The sequence below is a fragment of the Lepeophtheirus salmonis genome, chromosome 10, assembly GCF_016086655.4.
Source record: "Lepeophtheirus salmonis chromosome 10, UVic_Lsal_1.4, whole genome shotgun sequence".
In the NCBI taxonomy this organism is placed as follows: domain Eukaryota; kingdom Metazoa; phylum Arthropoda; class Copepoda; order Siphonostomatoida; family Caligidae; genus Lepeophtheirus; species Lepeophtheirus salmonis.
In genome coordinates, this window is record NC_052140.2 from 11,907,161 (window position 1) to 11,928,849 (window position 21,689).

The 21,689-nt window shown below is 33.2% G+C and overlaps 2 protein-coding genes across 4 annotated transcripts in view; both read left to right on the forward strand.

Moving 5' to 3' along the window:
• Nucleotides 1-21,689, forward strand: part of LOC121125427 (uncharacterized) — a 315,586-nt gene that overhangs the window by 153,806 nt on the left and 140,091 nt on the right. The window lies entirely within an intron of this gene.
• LOC121125421 (uncharacterized protein SYNPCC7002_A0175) lies at nucleotides 9,863-10,576 on the forward strand. Its single transcript, XM_040720620.2, has one exon. The coding sequence runs from the start codon at nucleotides 9,978-9,980 to the stop codon at nucleotides 10,470-10,472; it is 495 nt and encodes a 164-aa protein (XP_040576554.1). The 5' UTR covers nucleotides 9,863-9,977; the 3' UTR covers nucleotides 10,473-10,576.

The following is a 21,689-nucleotide window of genomic DNA, read 5'->3' on the forward strand; positions in this document are numbered from 1 at the left end:
AAAATATTCTAATTTTATTTTTGAAAAGGATAAAATATACATTATTCTTTTGTGAAGCTGATTTATAATTTAGATAAAACAAATTAGAAATATTTTTTGCCAGTACCTTTTTATAAATATATGTATGTTTAAGAAATGCAAGGGGGTCGTTACCTTTAAGCATTTAGGGGGGTTTAGACCCAAAAATTATTAACACCATAATACTAATAAAAAAAGGGTTTTTTATGTACAAGGGTGGTCTGAAATGTTTTTGACGTGAAGATGACAGAACTCGTAAATAACAGCTAGTCACATATATATAGCATTGGTCACTCACCAAAGTTTCATCCCTCTTGGACGCACATTTGTTATGTAACAACCGTTTATAGTTAGTTGATGTGAGTGTTTTTGTGGAAATAGACAAAATAAGTCTCAAGCTGTCATTAAATATTTGTTTTTGAAAGTGAAACATTTAAAAAGATTTAAACAATACCAGAGATATAGTTGCTTGTTGTGTTAAAATTTAACCCGTCCATTCTAATCTGATTAATTAAGCTAAAAATAAAAAAATTATTTAAATAACACCATTAATATATCCATCATCCATTGAATGTTCAACAATTGCATTATCCTCATCCTAAGTATTGTAAAGCCTGTATTTAAAATTATTAATCTCATTTTTAGTTTGCAACTTGTACAAGTTGATTATACAAGTTGCAACTTGTACTATATACAAATGTAGATGATATAAGACTAGGGACGCAAGTGATGAGATGTATATGTAAATCGTAAATAATTACTATTTCAAAAACTCGTATTTCGTCTTAAATGTTATTATTACGAGGGTGTCTCACTTCCCAGAAAATATTATTTCAAAGAGATCCCTGGAACTTATGGGAAGAGATAGTACTATGAAAATTAATAAATAGTATATGATGTTCTGTCAGTCTTTATTATTTAGTACAGTTCAGTCTTAGGGCCGGGCCGGTCAATCCTTGAGAACGGTTCTTAAGACTTTTGACACTTCGGGCTATCAGTACTGGAACAAATTAAAAAAAAGAACAAATATAGTAGATAGATGGCATCAAGGACATAGCAGCTGTATAAATTTTAGGATGTATAGGCAATACCGAGACTGAACTAGACGGGACTACATTCTTCAGTCCTAAGTAAGTGCAAATTGTTAAAAATTAGACATTTCCCCATGCAATAAATGAATTAGATAATATGTTGTTACGCCATGTACTCCATTTTGGTATATTCTACATGGGCGTCCGCAAGAGGTGGGCTAGGGAGGCTGTAGTCCCTCCCAAATTTAGTAATTTTTGCTTGTTACACAAATGCAATAGCAACAGCCACAGCAGGAGCCCCCTCCTTCTCAGAGGTAACAACCTTAAGAAAGTACTTAATTTTTTACAAAAAACATTTCCAAAATTTAAGTTTTATGAAAAAAAAATTCAAAAATCCATAGCTATTCTCAAAAAATTAAACTTTTGGAAAAATATTATAAATATTAATTTTTTTGAAAAAACATTTTCTAGTCATAAGCAAAAATTCCTTCATTTGGTGGGCTACAACCCTCCAGTCTACCTCTTGCGGACGCTCCTGTAGAATATACCAAAATGGAGTGCATAACGCCGGACTTCCAGGAACATCATGTAATTTACCACCACCGAGAAAATCGAAAACAATTTAAAAAACTTGCATACAATTTACAATCAAATTGAACTCGATTTAAAGTGTGTCATTTTAGAAAATGAATCAAAACTCTGCTTCAAATAAATATTCCTCAATTCCTCCAAATCTAAATCGAATGGGGAAAGATTATGTCAACTATCCTTAGTACATAAATACCTCTAAATAGCAGATCATCTTTGGTAAAGATGTTGAACAAATGTTGAATCAGGCAGCAACACATGATGTTGAGAGAAATGTTCCTACTTGAATGGAAATGAGTATCTAGCCTTTGACTATAAGAATAAATGTTATTGATGAAAAAAATAACAACTTTTCCATCTCGCAAATAAGGTTCTACCAATCTGAGGCCCTTTTCATATCACAAAATATTGTCCACAAGAGCATAACTATTGTTGATTACAACATTTACCTGCATGAAAACAGGTAATATGAAGCGGGGTTCAATCTGAATTTATAACGGTTAAATCTTTATATAAGATTAAAGGCTTAGGTAATGCTTGATATTACCTAATTTAGAAAATATAATATAAGATATGTCTTCCATCCTGACATCGTTTTATGGGATGTGTAATAGTATGTTGTTGTTTTTAGAAATATGTGAAGTACATCAATATAAAAACAATTTTGTGTTCAAAAATAAAGAAAATCTGAATTTATGTATTTACTTCATATAATATTACATTAAAATTAAAAAGTCAAATTAAAATTATGCTGGAAAAAATAGACATTGTTCATATACTGACATATACAACGCGAGGACTCAAAAATTAGAAAATTTTAACACCCGTTTTCACTTCTACATATTTTTATATTATGCCATTTTTATGGCAAACTTTGAAAGCAAAAGTTGGTCATTCTGAATGATGGCTTCAATATGGGGAACGAACTGAAGTACAGCTGGCCTTGATGGAGACTAGTTGTAGCACTCCTTTGTAATCACAGCCTTCAGGGAATCGCCATTCGGGTGAGAAGTCTTGCCCTCCAATATGCACCAAACAACAAAGTCCAGGGGGCTCACGTCGAGTGATGACAAAAACAGAAGGCACCCATGTTCTCCCTCCAGAAATGCTACATCTCCTTGAACGTGTGTGTCTCGTGCGCCGTCTTTGCGAAACACATAGTTGTCCCTGGGGAACGTGTTCTTCAAACATGGCAAGACATGGTACCTGAGGACATTGTAGTAGAAATCCGTGTTTACTTTCTCGTTGGCCTTTTAGAAGTAGGGAAGTACCTTGCTGCTGTCGGACGCAACGAATAAGAGGACCATGATTTGGGCTGGATGTTTGGTCCTGAAGGTACTCTGGACTTGTGCTCTTGATTGACCCAAGAACGATCATCTCTCCTGTTCAGAATAGCGTCCACTATGAAGATCTTCTTGTGATCGACCTGTACAAGGAGGAGATCGCGCCACCTCTGGCGTTTTGCTTGTTGCTCGGACATTTTTGATCGCACAAAAACAAAACAAGCATAAATTGTAGCTTTTTGTCAGCTATTTTGAATCGTACCAAGAAAAAAATTCAGACTTTTAGAGCTGAGACTAGACGGTCTCGAAGATTATTTTAAGTTTTGAGTCTTCACCATGTCAGCTAATGTGTTCATTATGTGTTTTATTTTCTACAGAAATACAGGGTTCGGAAGCAAAACATGTACTGAATGACTGATTTCCCGTGAGAGAATTTTTTTACTGTGAATACATTTGCACGCACGAACTTTCTTGCTCCTCTGTACCTTGTGTCTGTCAACAGTGTCGACAGACACTCCACAGTCTCCTGGGGTCCTTGTGTAAGAGGACACCCCCAAGTACTCCTTGACAGCCCTCCTGATATTCTCCTCCTCCACGTCAAACTCGTTAGAGAGGCGATTCATGGATTTTGTGGGGTCCTCCTTGACCTTCTTCTTCAGGTCCCCCAGATACTCAAAATCCCTTTTCAAGTTGTGTCCTCCACTTCCTTCTTTCCTTGAAAGGTATTTTCCATCCTTTTTCGTCTTGCCCACCTTGAAAATTATGCTCCTGGAGCACTTTACAATGTCCCTAATCTCTGCCACCTCAATTTTGACATTCAGAAGGTCTGAGATCTTCTGCCTAGTTGCTTCTAGCTCACTCATGATGAAAGATTTGAAAAAATGTTTATTTTTGCTTACTTATACAAAAGTACATGAGATTCGGAATATACAGGAAAAATCACAAAACCTCCCTGTTTTAATTACATAATTATCATTCATTAACAGTCCACGTTTTGCTTCCTAACCCTGTATATATTTTTATGGATTATATTAATTAATTATTATAATAAAATACAAAAGAGTAGTTTATGGTTCGATTGTAGTTCGAATCTTTTACCGTTCTAGTACTTTAAATAAATAATTAATAAACAAACACGACAGCAATTCCAATGTAAGAAGTGCTAATTACTTCTCTGTTACCAATTAGTAATCATTCGACATGATGTATTATTCATATTGGAAAATGCTCATGGATTGACGAACAAGCATAAAAACTTTTTCCATTGGAGTTGTTGTCTTCGTTTTGTATTACAAAGATATTACAAATTCCTCCTGCGTTGTATTTATATAATGATCATTAAGGAATAAAATACTCGTGGATTGACGAACAAGCATAACAACTTCTTCTATTCAAGTTGCTGTCTTCATTTTGTATACAAAAAAGTAATAAAAGAAGTCTTGTATTCGACTTGCAAGTCGAAATGTCGCCCAAAAAGACACAGATGCCATCGTCGTGGCCAATGTAAAGAGCATCCACAATATCCATCATACCAATAACGCTGCCAAAGAGACGTCCAGAGCTCCAAGAAGTGGAGTTATGCGCCCAAAACTTTGCTGATTTCTGGGCTAAGGACATGACGCCTCACTTATCCCCCAGCTTGCATCCCCTGGATTACTATTTGTAGGGTACCATTGAGGGAATCACAAATGCAACCTCACACAGAAATATGGAATATCTTCAAGGCCTGGGCAAACTAACATTAGGACCAAATTGTCAATGTGTGTACCAACTTCGAGCACTGTCATTGCTTGTAATAGAAACCATATCGAATAAGATACATCTGTGATTTGCCGACAATTTTTATAAATATATATTTTCAAATCAGTTCATAAAATTTGGAGTTTTTGAACACAAAAGTTTGTGGTTTACTGACTGGAAAAATTTGCTTCTGCACCTTGTAGAGTAAATAACACACATGTGACTCATTCAAACATTTTATTTGTATATTAATGAGGGTTATATTGTTTTTAGAAAGATTGGGCAGAATGATTTAATTAGTATATTAGGTTATTCCGAAATTATTAAGACTGCCCGAAAGAAAATAAAGTTAAAAATAAGTACTAATCATGTCTCATCTAGCTCGGATAACGTCATCCCAATGGCTCATCAATTGCCTGGAGAGATGATTTTCGTTTACTAGCTTCATCACCCACTGAGTACCGCGTGTGAGGGATTCATGGTCCAATCCCCTCTCCAAAAAAAATAAATATATATATTTAATCCTACGGACGCCCCTGAATTAAATCTTTATTCACATGGTGAATGTATCAATACAAACATAAAATGAATTATCTTCTGTGCTTGTAATAGACTCCATAAAAATATCATTTTTTTACGATTGTATCCTCACTCCCAGGCGCCCTCTGCTATTGATTTTGGCCGCGTCATCAAACTTCCCCCTTCCCTCAACTTCTTTTATATTTTCATTTACAAGCAACTTTATCATCGATTCCTACTCCATTTCAAACTCATAATATGTATTTACGCAATACATGAATACTTAGTTTTAAAGGTTAATATTCAGCCTGAGGACGTAGAGGAGGAGAGCCCGTATGACGTATATGTGGTGTCTACCTGAATGTAATTAAAGATTGAATATAACTAAAGAGTTATACGATTCTCGTCGCCGAAACTCCAAGGGGGTAAACGAGTAAATAGGAGTCACAGAAGGGAGAGGAATGATTGTAGACGGGAAATTAAGGTGAACGTAGGTGTATTTGTGAAATGATAATAGACGACTATAATATAGAATATGTAAAATGGAGAATAAAGGGTATGATAAAAGAACGTACGACGGTGTTTAAGACCTGTAAATATCACTACGAATGTACATGACTAAAATAAGGGGTATTTAAATAAAAAAGGTTTAATATAATTAATTGTAAAAACATGTAAATATAACAGTATCTTCTTACTTCTTTCCACCAATACTACCATGATCACTTGATATACCTATATCCACCTAGATACTCAAGGATCTTTATCTTCAATACTCCTGAGTCCTTCTCCACTCTGTCTATGCGACAAAACATTTCATTTAAGATAATATCTAATAAATTTAAAACACGTTTTATTATAGTGATTCTACTTACCAGAAAAGTGCTCAATAGCTTTTATAAACGGAGTAAGTCCATTACACGAAAACTCAAGTTTTGAAATTTTAGAGAGTGTTGGAGAAGAGCAACTTAGCTGTCATGACGTTTCATTTCATTAGCTACAAGCAGCTGTAACGTGGATGAGGAGAGGTAGAAGGAAGTAAATAAAGACAATGGCAAGAATGTCTCCAATGTCGATCCTTAATTCTACTCCGAGTCCAACAAGGACTTACAATTATAACTCTCCAACTAATCCTTAATGTTTCTCTCCGTCTTTTATGAACACACGAATGTTCAATCAGGTTTTGAATATAATATATGGTTTAAGTTTCACTAGTAAGTAATTATATTACTCTGTATTTATCAAGGAACGATATGGCCCACGCGTCATACTTTCTCTCTCTATCTCCAAATTGGAGACAACGACAGCGGAACTTTGAAACGCCATTGTAGCAACCTTTAAATACTAAGGAAATAACTTTGGAAAGCGAATAATATATTATTGCCATTGGAGTAGGTGAGAGGGACCTCCACTTTTTCGAGATATTCGGACAATTGGCACATTGGAGGCTATGAAAGCAGATGGACGGTCTCATTATGAGGAGAAGGTATGCAGGGAATAGGAGTCGATCCATAGACTGCGGAAACAGGCTGAAGGAGATCACATCGTAGAAATAATTAAAATATCAAAATGGTATTATTCGAATGAATCAATTAATTATTCTGGCAAGAAACGGCTTCCATTACATATATTAATAGATGCTTATATATCCTTTATCCATTCTTATTTGTAAAAATCTATTCCAATGTCAATTTTATGAGTAAGCTTTATTATTATAACTTATAGAAACGATATTTTGATTTCTTTCTATTTCCTGATTTTCAAGTAACTTTTTATATTTTCATGTCATTGTATATGCTTTGCCCCATTTCCTCATTTAAGATTTGTTCTGATGAATTGTAAAATAAATAAAGCTTTGGAGTATTATCACCATATTGTTAATGTTTTAAATTTGTATTGTATACCCTTGACAGAGGAGATATCAAGTTGTTACAACTATGAAAACTGATACAGTTGACGGTTCAAATATTAAAAATGTCCAGTAAGAGGAAATCCCCTGAGCAAAAGTTTGCGACAGGATAACTTTTTTTCAATTTGTGTCATATATGTTGATTAGAGAGTGGATTGAATAAGAACATAACGTCGTCACTGAAAATGTTATTATGATTGGGGATTTTATACATTTTACAATATAGTCAATTAATTGTTAGGACAAAATCTTTATTTTGCTTAAAATTGAAGCGATAGATTCCTAAACATATACCAATATGCATTGAATGTATAACGAACATAATCTTTTTCTAATGGTGAAAGAACCCAATATGTTTAAATAAATTTATTGCAATATACATGTTAACTTCATATCATAGGACTTTGTACAATTTTAACATACTCATTTTTTTTTAGTTAGGGAAGTTTATATGTATAATACAATTATCTGAAAAAATTACAATTTAATAATTATACCAAAGGAGGAATCAATGTTGTAGATCTATTATAACGTATCAAGAAGTAGTCGTCGATCCCTTCCAACTGTTTTCTTTAAACTTTTAAATACTACCAACACAAATTCTTGGAAAATTGAATTCTCGAAAATATATTAAAAATTAACCATTAAAAAGGTGTCTCGTAATCTTTTGAAATCCCATCTCGAAAGAAGATTATCAAACTTACAGATTTATAGTAATATCCAAGATTTGAAAGGGCACTAGAAGTATAAAAATGGTATTTGTCTTAGAATAAAAGACAACTTTTACGTGGAGTGTAGGCAAAAAACTTATTTGTCAGGAACATAGAGCAGTATTTTTAATTGGTTAAACTGAAGGGCATAAGATTAAAAATATTTAATTTCCAATAATGAAATAATAGACATAGATCATTTCAGTAATTATCTATATAAACGCTCTTCATCAAGAATATAAAAGAGTCAATTTAATGATTGAGTCTCATAGGCAACGAATATATGCAATGAAATTCACGTATATTTATATATATATATATAAATAATTACAGTATATTTTTTTAAAGTTCCCTTATTTCCAAAATTTAAATGTAATTAATACTCAGTACAGTTATTATATATGATTAAATCAATTAAAACATACGTCAAATCAACGGATAAATTATAATTTATTCATAACAAGACGAAAATAAATTCTTGATAACTCAGTCTCTGTAGATGATTTCTATGCATAACGACTACACTCTGAGAAATATTAAACCATCCATACGGAATATGAATTGAAATTTGTAGGCCAAGAAAATTCGATGAAGAGAGATGAAAATGTAGAGATCAATTATCAAAACAAAAAGAAGGGCCAGACTACAAAAGACTAACTCTTGTACCAAATGTCCTCCTTTACTCTTTTGTCTATAAGAGTGACTTCCTCGGGGACTTCCCAGGGTCTTCATCGATGATATCCTGGATGGCGTCAACCAGGTTCTCGCCGTGAGCGTCACTCTGGGCCTTCCTATTGATGTGAAAATAAGAATCAACACTTCCAGGCTCTATTAACTTATGGAAGACTTGACTAAATTTTTCTAGAATGTTCACTTAGAGGTTATTGACAAACGCGAGCTGACTATTTTTCCTGTGGTACACATTCTAGTTACTCTAATTCACAAACATGGTGACGATATAATTACTACAAATTTTTAATTTAACACAGTGTATATGGTAGTCAAAGACGAATCACTGATCTCCACCTTGCTGCTACTATTTCCTGGATTCTTCTTTTTTTTCAATGAGAGAACTGTGCGTGGAAAGGTTGCCACAAAAGTATAATATTGTAGCATTTCAAGGTTAATAGAAAAACAAGATTATATCATAACGTTTTTCCTACAAATGTTTGACTTCCACCACGCTTATTAATAGTGACGTCAAAGAGCATAATTGTTAGAAAAAGTAGCTACATATTGCCGTCCTTGACTGTTACTGTTAGAGTACCGCTGGTATACTCTATGACGTCATATCTGGATGTCTGACTAAGCGGTCAGGCGGTACATCAAATTGAAAATTCTAGCAAGCTTGGTTACATGGTGGGATATCCTTGTATTTATATTAGCCTTGGTAGCTAATATTTACTATATCCAGCAAACTAAAATTGATTCTTAGAAATTTGATCCCCAAAATTTGTATAAACAATGAATATTTTATTTAAAATATCGATTTAATGTTTTTACTATAAGAATAACAAATTAAATCTTGTTAAAACTTCAAACTTATGTTATTAAGGGTATTGACTTGTATTGAAACAAATATTTGAGGATTTTAATTGATATTTACGAATGGGAAATGGTAGGAATAGTTGTAATAATAAGGATGTCAAATTTAAATTATTTAATTTCTTTTAACTGTTTATCATGTAATTAAATACGTTTTATTTTTGGGGTTTTTATATTACCCACTTAAAAAAACGTGTTAGAAAAATAATGTTCACATTTCATTACTTACTAAATTTCAAAATAATGTAAATAAAATTAATATTATAATTTTAATGTTGCTAAATGAAATGAAGTTTAAAGTTATATCAGAGAAAATTTATCTAATATGTTTAATTATACAAAATTGTCAACTTATGTAAGATTTTATTATTGAAAAATAAAATTTCTTGGTTTATTATATGCACGATGTTATTATGTAATCCTTTGAAGAAGGCGAATAAAAATAAAAATCGCATGTAGAAGCACGCCCAACAATAACAATCAACTTTTATAGTCCTAAAAAAATTATTTTGATAGTAAGGGGATCCATTTCACCTGGACTCAAAATTTTGCTATAAAAGAGCAATTCAATGACAGATAATGCATCATTCTTGAAGTACTCAAAGAAGATAATCACTTGAAAGAAAACACCAGTATGAAGATCATTGCACTTTTTCTCATCGTCGCCATTGGCTCCAGTACTCATGCCATGCCCGTGTCCACATGTACGGAGGATTGTAACCTCGTTAATGTTCTCGTTGGTATGGAAAAGTTTAGTGGCCTTGTGGCCTCCGTTAAAGCTGCTGGATTAGTGGATACGCTTCTTGGTGAAGGGCCCTTTACTGTATTTGCACCATCGGATCATGTCTTTAAAAAGCTACCCATTGCTACCCTCATTTCCGCGGCCTCAAACAAGGAAGCTTTAAAAACTCTACTTCTTCGCCACGTCATTCCTGGTCAAAAGATTATGGCTGGTGAAATTCCTTCAGGAACCACGACCCTCCCCACTGCCGCTCCTGGTGAATCTATTACGATTATCAATGAAAAAGGATCTGTGAAACTAACGACATCAGGGGGTTCTGCTACTGTTGTTTCCACAGATATCGAAGCTACGAATGGAGTTATTCATATAATCAATGGTCTTCTTTAATCTCAATTACTTTTCTTTATGCCAAATATTAATGTATAATATAAATTTAAAATAAAATTGTTAAAATAAAATTAGAAATCAATAAATTTTTATATTTGAAACTATGAGAGTATCTTGGACATTATTTGTGTTAGATGGGTACTGTAGAACGAATATTATTTGCAGAGAAAATTATTTCAAAGTTACGATGACTACAATCATCCCTTTGTTTTTTGTTTTGTTTTTTAAATTCGAGTTAATATAATATCATATTTTTTTAAGTATTTGGCAAAATACTCAATACATAAATTTGTCATATCTACTTTACAAGTGTAAAATACATTTTTACTTATGAAAATTTTGAAAACTTTAATAGTTGAAACCATCTCAATACGAGAATAATATAGAATTAAGGAAAGGTTCGTGACAATCTCATAAAAAAACATGGGCACTCTGAGAAATGTTACATTAATATATGTAGGCAGAGATGGTACTTCTGAAAAATATCCAACCTCGACGTGAGGTTCCATCTCTATAACCCGTTCCGTCTGTACTTTTACTCATAGAACTGTGACAAGTTACAAGGACGCTTTTTTGAAAAAATAAAATAAATTTATCATATTTTTATATTTCACAATAACCCTCATATCAACTGAACCAAACGACTTTTACATAACAACCGTGCGATCAAAATAGATGCAACCTATGTGAATAGCTTTCAACAGGTGATAAATAGATGTGTCTTGATTTTATTAACGAGTGCTGCCATCTATTCGACATTAAATACATTTTAAAAATCAGGGGTTATATTTCATAAGAGTCTAATATCATTATAGTTGTAAAAAATATGCTCTGTCCATATGTTTAAAATGACTTTGTAACATGACAATGTGAGATTGATTTTGGAGGAGAGGCACTTAGTTATTCTAAGCAAGCAAGCATCTGTAAGAGGAAATAAGTAATCACACTGTATATCTTGCAAGTATGTGAATATTGGCTGCATTTGGAAAGAGCTAAACATGAATGTTCTGATTAATAGTTCATCCCTGTTTTGAAAATTCTAATGTATCAGCCCGCAAGGAACGCTATAGTTTATAGGGATCTCTATTAATAAACAAAGTTTAATAACGGAAAAGAGAACACCATTTTTTTTTTTTTTCAAATCTTTCATTAGTTTTCAAATCTTTCATTAGTTTATTGTTGAGCTTGAATAAGGGTGAACATGTGAGTCTAAATTAATCCCTGATACGTAAAAGTTGAAGATCTCTCCTTTTAAAAAATATTCAAATTGTCAGTGTGACCACGTTAATTTTTGGTTTCTTTCTTTTGCGATACCGATGGATCCTATAATTGTCAACTCTGGGGATTTATCTGCCAGTAGTCACAAATATGGTGGCTGGTAATTTTGCCTGAACCCACTTTGCCTTAGTACATTTTACCATAAGGATAGTTCACCTTAATATATAACTAAATGAGGATAATACGTCGTTTCTTGTTAACTTTTGGTTAAAATTGAGGTTCCCTTTTAATTTTCCAAATCATAATTTGTAATATAAAAAAGTTTGTTATCTCATAAAAAATTATTCCTTTGCATCATAATTTGCTTCTTCGTCAATCCATGAGTCTTTTCTAATATGAATAACCCATCATGTCTAATTATACCTAATTAGGAACGGAGTTCAAGTGATTAGCAATTCTACGTTACGAATCGTTCCTGTGTTTATTTATTTCATGTTTTCTTTATTATTCTAAATTTATTACCTACTTTTTCCCTGGTTCGAATTCGTTACATAGTGAGATTTTTGTTGGTGTATGCATTTCAATTTTTGGGCCTGATTACATCATTTTTCCAACCAAAAACAACTATTGAATGTGTTTTATAGTGATATACAGTACATATTTTGATTAAATATGTCCAAAAGAACATCAATTTTAACCAAAAATGACGAATAAATTTATTTAAATATACAAAATATCCTTGAAGACAAAATGGTTTTAAACCTAAAATGTTCAAAGGCGTTTAAGACACAATATCCTGAAGCAAAGTAGTTAAAGGCAAAATTACCTAGTCTCAACAAATATATTGTCTCTCAATGTTAACATATTTTTAGAAGATTCTCTCAGGTGGGTCTTTTACACTCACTTCAATTTAGTGTATATTCATATTACCTTCAAATATGTAAGCATGGATTTCTCTCATGTTGATACTCAATGATACTTTGAGTCTAACAGGACTTACCCACATAACTCCCGGAGTAATCATGAAAGGTTACTCTCTGTTTTTCATTAAAAACAAAATAGTTGATTTCTTTATACTTTATATATGTTCTTTGCTAAGGAATGAAAGAAAAATGATCAAAGCATTGAAAAATAAAAAAAAAACACTTATCAGAACGGCAAGCTACCAAAAATATCGCACATGGCTTGTTTAATATATTTTACATGTCTAGTTACCAAATATATTTATATATATATAAATATGTCACAGTGGAGATTGAAATCCAGAACAAATTACATTATTATTGAGAGAGAGATAGTAGGTATGAATATTTGAAGAGGTTGCGTGTTTTCGAAAATATGACGACAAGTCATATCGTCTATGGTATTTTATATTGCAATATTGTGCAAAAATGATTCATTCATTGCCGATTTCTTTTCTTTTTTTCGTGAAAATCATGCTTTGTCTCTTTGTACACAATAGCGTAGAGAGTTGTGATTCCTTTTAGTGAACTGAATAACTTTTTTCTGAATGATTCAAACTGATATTGAATCAAAGATTAAATAGTAACGAAAAAATTATGAACTATTAGATATAAATTTATTTAATATATATAAAATATACATTTAAAAAATATGGTTTGTCATTCCTACAATACAGTATTCATTTGGATCAAACTGGATTTAATCCAAATTAAGGCATACAACCTTATACATTAATTTGACTCAGTTCAACATTTCTTGTATCCTAAAACTTTCATATTGCATGAATAATGATATAACATATTTAAATTGTCCTGTAGTTAAACCAATATTAATGTGCGCGTTCAATTTAGTTAATTAAACCTGCACAACCGGTCGGCCAGTACGTATTTTTGGATATTATATGGGATTTATGATGCTCAGGGAAGTGGCTGTGGAATAATATTTTCATTCAAAAGTTTGAGTAGCATCAAGTGAACTGCTACTAAAATACGAATAATCTGTAAAGGATTCAGTTCTTTTGTTGAATCAGTTCTTTTGATTTCCCCATTAATGTTGCCTTCATAATGTAATTAATTCATAGGGATGAACAAGATTCTTATTTTTGGTGCATAAATAGAACCAATTGGAAACATCAGTCAGACTGTATCGATTTTCTATATTTCCATTGATGTTCTTAAAATGATCCAAATAATGTAATTTTTACCAACTATGTACAAATATTCTCATGAAGTAAGAATTATGGCTAATGAGTGAGTCAGGAGTCAGAAGAGGCACATTTATTTTCTCTTTGAGTCGGTTTGGAACACAGAGATATGTATATTGATCGATGATTTGGAGTCACAAATTTTAAAATAGCTGCAGATTAGGAGCAAGGATTTTTAAATATTATAGATGCAACCTCAAGAAACTATTCAAATCATACTCTCATAATTAAATTCAAATTATCAGTCTCTAAAATAATGAATAAACATACAAAATTTCATTAAAACTACACACATCTAAGAATAAATTATTTTTGATTTATAGATTGGAATAATATTTTCTGATTTTGGCTCTAAATCCAACCATTTGAGTTAAGCGACTTCAAATCCCTTTGACTCATTGTGTAAATACACTCGACTATGGACTTAATGAATTAATCACATTCGTATCCAAAGATCAATCGAAAAATGAATTTTCATATTAATTAATTATGTGAATGAAACTTACTACATAACGATCTTATACAAACCCAAACTGAAGTTGTTAATTGATTTTTGAAGTACAAATTCATCAGCTTAACTTAAATAATTAGTTTGATAATATTTGGAGTATTTGCGTTACAAAACCTTCTAATTTAAATGTACTTTAATTTTGAACTGAATACATTTAGTCGACCTATTATTTTTTGTTAAAGAACCATTTTTGGGATTTCAAATATTATCCTAAAATGGAATAGTTTGTTTAAAATACCACGTGATGTTGAGAGAAAGTTACAAGTACGACAAATATTAAAGCTTTATAATTGTCCAAAGTTCATATGAGTTTACCAAGTCAAATTGATCATCAAAAGTGATGTCTTTCGCCACAATTGTGCGATTGGAGGATACTATTCTCGAAATAGTATTGGAAATCATTGGAACTACGCTGAAATGAAGCTTGCCCAAATGAATACTTGTTCAAATGAATGTTGCTAAGATGACCCTCGCTGAAATAAATATTGCTCAAATGAACGGATGCACCATAGAGGGTATGGCTTGGCGTCATATTTTTGAAAACACGCTACCTCTTCAAAATATTCAATACTACTATCTTCCTTAGTAAAATTGTAATTTGTCCTGGGAGAAAGTAGGATTGTAATCTCTACTAGGAGAATCAACGATTCCACTGGATTTCAATCTCTACTGTGACGTATCCATCCTGTTTTTAAATTCCTGTTTGAACAATTTTAAGAGTTATAATACAATTTTGACAGGTATGACAAGACGAAATATAGAGAGAATGGATGTATTAAAACAAAATATGGCACAATAAGACAAAATTAACACTGAATATTAGTTGGAGGGAAAATATGAAACACAATATGATACATGGATATTTCTGAATTAATACAGGGTCCTTCGTCTAAGATGTGATATTCTTTAAAAGTTACAAAAATTGTTATACCACGAAAAATATCATCAAATTTGGAGAAATAAATTAATAAATACAATGTACATTCTAATTCAATATTGTAGTCTCCTTCTACCGTAATGACCAGTTCCACCCTGGTGCAGAACATTGTACAGCAGTTCTTTACAAATCTATGCTCAATCAGTGATGATGGCAGGCTTCAGTTGATCCTTTGATGTTAGTCCCAAAAGCTTCCCCTTGAGATAGCCAAAAATATTGAAGTCCAGGGGCTAACAGTCGAGCCTGTAGGACGCCAAGAGTCTTGCTTTTCAAGCTTGTTGAGACGGATTTTTCACCGGGTCACAGGCTTTACCCAATCCAAAGGCTGCAAACCCTGACGAGGAGTTCTCTTGTAGGCAATTTGGAAAATTTAATTCATAAATAAAATCAAGGGAGACCTTACTTACATTCTCAATCAATATAGCATTATTTTGCCTTAATGACCAGTTCCAGAGTGATATGTAACTTTGCACAGCAGTTCTTCACAAACCTTGGTACAAGGTTGGCTCAATTAGTTGGTTCTGAGTTGTGTATTGGACTTCCGAAAGCTTTCCCTTGAAGTGCCCAAAAATACCACAGTCCAGGGAGTAACAGTCGGAGTTGTTGAAACGAAAGAGTCTTACTTTTCCAGGATGTTGCAGAAGATTTTGGAGTGCGTCACTCGCTTTTCTCGATTCAGAGGTTTTAAACCCTGAGGAGGAGTTATCTTGAAGACATTAAGGGGTAAGTCTTTCTTCACCAAGCAGTGCATGGTGGACTAACTGCTTTCAAATTCGTGAGCAAGGCCAGTGACGGTCACGTTTCCTTTTATATATTCAATGGTATCTTTAACTGCCTCAAACATTTAGTTTGCCCTTGATATGTGCCTTGTTGAAGCTTTTGGTGTGCCTCTTGCGATTAAAACACAACACTCTGGAGATCTGTCATGGTGATTTTTCACTCGAGAATAGCTCTAGAATTGCAGTTCTGCGTTGCTCTAGGTTTTTGGTTATGACACCCTAATTTCTAGGTTGACTTTGATTATTTTATGTAGACAGTTCAATGAGATATGTTTTTTTCTTCTTTTTTTGAATTAATTATTACATATAAACAACATCAAAATATAGCAAATAGAACAAAGGCACCCCATTTAAAAAAGTGTTGCATTTTTGAAGGAGGGGCATGTATAAGCTTAAGTTTGTAAAATTAAAAAGCTATTAAGAAAATGGGAAAAAATACTTCAAACTATGCACAAATTTAATGTGATTAATTGTTCGTCATTTTTAAGGTAAACACATCTTCAATACATACTTTACAATTTAATGGCTGTCTAAACATAAATTTATGGGTATTTCAGGAATCAAAATCAATACACATAATAAAGTATTGAACTTACAAATGTTATGTAAATCTATATTAGGGTGAAGCCTTCCTCAGAAAAGGAATGAGAGAAAGAGATACACTTAAGAAGCTGCGCAGGCCCACTACTTATTTTTTAATCTATATTAATAAAATAAAGTGTTTCGGTCTATATGTATGAATGTATGAAAAACAGGCACGCTGATATATATCAGAAATATATTTTGCTCTAAGAAATAACACTGAAATTGTCAAGCTGTTACCTTCCATTTACTGTATTATTACAATACAGGGTGTGCAACCTATATGTGGCACAAAAATATTTCTTTTTAGACGTAATTTTCTCTTCAACTAGCTATCAGATAAAAAAAAACTCCATTCTACAAAATTGATGGATTATAATTTAATTTGTCTAATAAAATCATGTTGAGCCTCAATAATAGTCTGTGTATGAGATCGAATGTTCGAGTAGACCTTCGTCAATTATTTCCTTTACAAATCATAGAATTCCTTCTTGATCCGAATCATAATTTTGTTGGCGTTGCAGGGAGTTCGGTTGATTTGTCTTTGATTAAGTCCCACACACACAAAAAAAGTCCATAGGATTAAGATGTGTCGAGTTCAGTGACCAAAAGTCCTGTGAGATGAAGTCGTAAACATTATCTTCGGTCCATTTGAGATATTTTCTTTTTGTAGTATGGCAGGAAGCCAAGTCCTAATGCCACACGTAAGGCCTCCCATTGGTAACCATGTCGATCTATGGCTTAACATTGCCACTAGCAAATTCAGGTAGGCATCAGTGCTGACCAAAGGCCTTTAAGAAAATATAAAAAGACATGACGTGGTCTTTGGAGCTAACTATCCCTACATCATGACATGGAATGGGAACTTCGTTTACATGATGACGATCATATCCTTGGAGCTGAATACCAACTACCTGTTTTTCCAGTTGTTGACCTTCTGGTCCTGGAAAAAGTTTTTGTTGTCTGAGAAATACCAGAACATGTATTGATGAAATGGGTGTTTCAGTCGGTTGAATAGCTTTTGGGAGTGGATTAAGGGCCTTTCTTTTAAATTGAGTTTGGATGATATTTTGATTAATATAATAAATCAAAATATCTCAAGGTTTCACAATCAGGTTTTGTTTTTTAAATTCAATAACTGGTTGAAGAGAAAATTACATTTGAAAGAAAAATCATTTTCGTGTCCCAGATAACTTGTGTGCCATGTAGAACGTGTCCCTGGCCACTTTTATAACAACAAGAAGGAAATGAAGAACTTGACACTGTCTCCAGGAAGCCTGGAAGCGGATGCCACAACAGGAAGAGGAGTGCCGAGTTCGTGTCCATGGTCAAGGAGAAAATTGAGAAGACCGCCACGAAATCCATGAGGAAGATGATGAACGAGATGGAAATTGATCTCAAGACCATAAGGAAGGCCACCAACGAAGACCAGGGCCGGAAGAGCTTCTTGAGGACCCCAAGTCATCTGCTGACCAAGTTTTTGAAGGCAAGGAGGCTAGAGAGGGTGAAGAAAGTGCTTCTGTTATTTAAGCACCACGGCCACACAGTAAAGATTTACTCCGACAAGAAGATCTTCACAGTAGATGCTGTTCTGAACAGTAGAAATGATCGCTTCATGGCTGAATCAAGAACTCAGGTCGAGGGAACTTTGAGGACCAAACATAATTTGGGTCCTTATCCTCAATAAATACTTCAAACAAGATTCCTCGGTCAGATTGAGAAAATTTAATAATATTATGTTTACTTATACCTAATCAGTTTAGCTCTACCTAACCAATCAAAGGATCGGTCAGAAAAAAATCCTACACTAGGGTTATCAAAATATATAAAGAGTTTCATAATCTCGAGTTTAATGTTTCAGGAGTATACTTAAGAGTATTGACGATAAAATGTAGATTCAAAGGAATAAGAAGTATTTTTACAAATCTGGGGTTGTATATTATCACCTATAGGGAAAGTTCACCGTCCTATTTTCTCCTTTGGAAAGTTCAATTCATGAAAATATCATCCACATGCAAGTTCATCCCAAAGTATTTTCATCGCCATCAATACATTTCGTATATATAGAATATATCTTAGTTTATAAATAATCAACTTTGAGAAAATTATTTTACTTTTTCTAACAAAGATTTCATTATTCATTAATATTAGATTAATATATGCCCGGTGTTGCCTGCCACATTAAGAAATTAAACAAGATGAGGAAGTAGTTGCTTTATTCTGGTGCAGATGTCGAACTTGCTGTCTCGAAGCCGTTTCTCCGAGCATCAATTAAAACCTCCTAATATCCCAAAATGCTGCCAGGTTGTACAGGTGGGAGAGGCTGGGACAAAGTACAGTTTAAACTCTACCACTGTAGTGTTTCTAGGCACTAAGGAATCCTTCTAATATTCTATAATACACCACAGCCCACGGGTTGTGCAGGTGAACTTCTATGCCCGAGGCAAGTTAAATTTATCCACCACCCCTTCCCCGTGCACCAAAACACCTTCCTAATATCCGCAAATACACGCTGCCCTTCAGGTTGTACAGGTTAAGTACGATCAGACCAGGTCTGATGGTACCTGGGGTAGGTTAAATTCTTCCACTGCTGCTTCCCTGAGCATCAAAAATCCGTCTAATATCCAAAACACAACCCGCCCCTCAGTTTGTACAGGTGAAATATTAAAAATACAATTGTAAGGCCACCATGGAGCCATAAGAACTTGAATGAAATTTCTTAGCAAAGTCCATCGATTGGTTGGGCTGTGATTGAAGGACATACCCACATAAACAAACACAGACATTCACATTTAATATATAGATACTACTCATTGTCCGAGTAAAGAAGTCCATAATTTAAATAAGAACATATGCTTAACAAAGCACTTAATCTTTTTCTTTCCTAAAATTGAATATATATATATGACATATTTAATTATCTAGACTTTTATTTTATATTTTTAAAATACATTTGGAACTTGTACAAGCAAATGATGCAACCCAATCATTTTATCTTATCTAATAATAATCTGTATACGGAAGGATTAGGAAGAAGTTATTTCGTTTTTCCCTCCCTTTTTTTGAACAAAGTGTATCTTGTTTGTTATTAGTCCCATTGGATCATAGGATAAAGTGCTGTAAAGGTGAGAGTATATACTACAAACGCTTTTTGACAAGCATTGTACGTGGTCGGTTCCGTAATGAATTACCATGCTTGATTATGGAGGTCTCAAAGGAAGATATTTGTCATATTTTACAATTTTACTACCTGAAAGGGAAAAACTTGTCGAAAGCTACCAAGAAAATTTGCAATTCGTGTTCGTGTTGTACAATAGTGGTTCGAGCAATGTTGTTCTGGCTTATTGGAAGGGAATGATGCACCATACTCTTGAAAATATCATGGAAGAATGTCATATCAGTAGTCATACATTGACTAAGAGATGAATATCGATCGTTTTGAACCATTTTCAGAAGCCTGGATACAAAAAGAAACTCCATATTTGGGAGCCATACGAGCTGGCGCGAAAAAGTATCATGAATTAAACTTCCTTCATTTTGACTGGCGATGAAAAATGCATCACTTACATCAATCCCAAGCGATAAAGATCTGCCCAGACTTCCGCCAACCCAGGAACGGTTTCTGTGTGTTTGGTGGGATAAGCAGGGAATAATCTATTATGAGGTGCTCCCTTTTAGCCAAACACTCATTCAGCCTTCAAATGTGAACAACTCGACTGTTTGAAGCTAGGGGTTGAACACAAGTGGCCAGCATTGGTAAATGAGAAGAATTGTGTTTCATCAGGACAACACCAGGCCGCATACATCTTTGTTGACGCGCCGGAAGGTGTAGAAGCCCAGATGGGAGGGTCGTATGTATCTATCATACATTCCGGACCTGGCATCAAGTAACTATCACCCGTTGCTGTCTATGGTCAACGTCATATGGCTTATAAATTGGGACTCAATAGAGGGCTGTGAAAATTGGTTGTCTAAGTGTTTCGCCAATAGGGACAAGTAATTTCTACGAAAAGGGGAAACTGAAGTACGATTCTCATTGGCAGCACAACTCGAAGCAATGTCAGAAATACAGCTTGTATTGGATATTTTTAATACATCGAATCTACTAATTTTCATTTATTCTTTATGAAACATTATCAAATGGCTATTAAAGATAAAAAAGATTCAACTATTGCATTAAATACTACTTGATGTCTATAATTATTGATATATTTAAATTAAATCAAAGTAAAAGGTACTGAAAATCTCTAGAAAATGGCTAGATTTGTACAATTAATTGTTGTTTTTGGGATCGATTCAGAAATAGGAAAGTAGAATTATAGAGAAAACAAATATTACATTTTTTCCATTGTAATAGTTAATTTGACAATAGGTAATTTCACTGTAAGCCATTTTTCCTTAAACCATTTTACCTAAAAGCAATCTTGCCTCAAAGATATTTCACTTTAAAATATAAATAAGTAATTGTACAATTATGCCTCAAAACTTCAAAACATACATATTACCGAAATCGTACAGCGTAATGAGTTCGAACCAGAGACAAAATATTTAATAAAATTAAATAATAAACAAAAACATAAAAACAAGACATCTATTTAAACGGAAGCAGATGACCACCAATGAAATTAAGCCTAGAATATAATTTATCTTTGAGTGCAAAATCCAAAACTGATCTCAGTTTTTCTCTGGATTGTCAGGTTTCAGACATATTTGAGATTATAGTAATTCAAGACTATTATCATTCTGAGATATTTTCCATCATTAAGACAATCACCAAATAGAAGTACGATAAATAAAACTTAATTAAAAGTCTTTTAGGATTATATAAGTGTTTTTATTGATTTGGTATCCTCTTCTGAGCTCGACATATTGCCATTTTTAGACTGAAAAATGATGAAAAACGACATTCTTCTTGAAACCATTACAACTTATTCCTCATTCATAGTGATAAGGAATATCATGGCTCATATTATAGAGAAATATTTATTTATTTTATTGAAAAAGAAAAAGACTCATTTAAAAA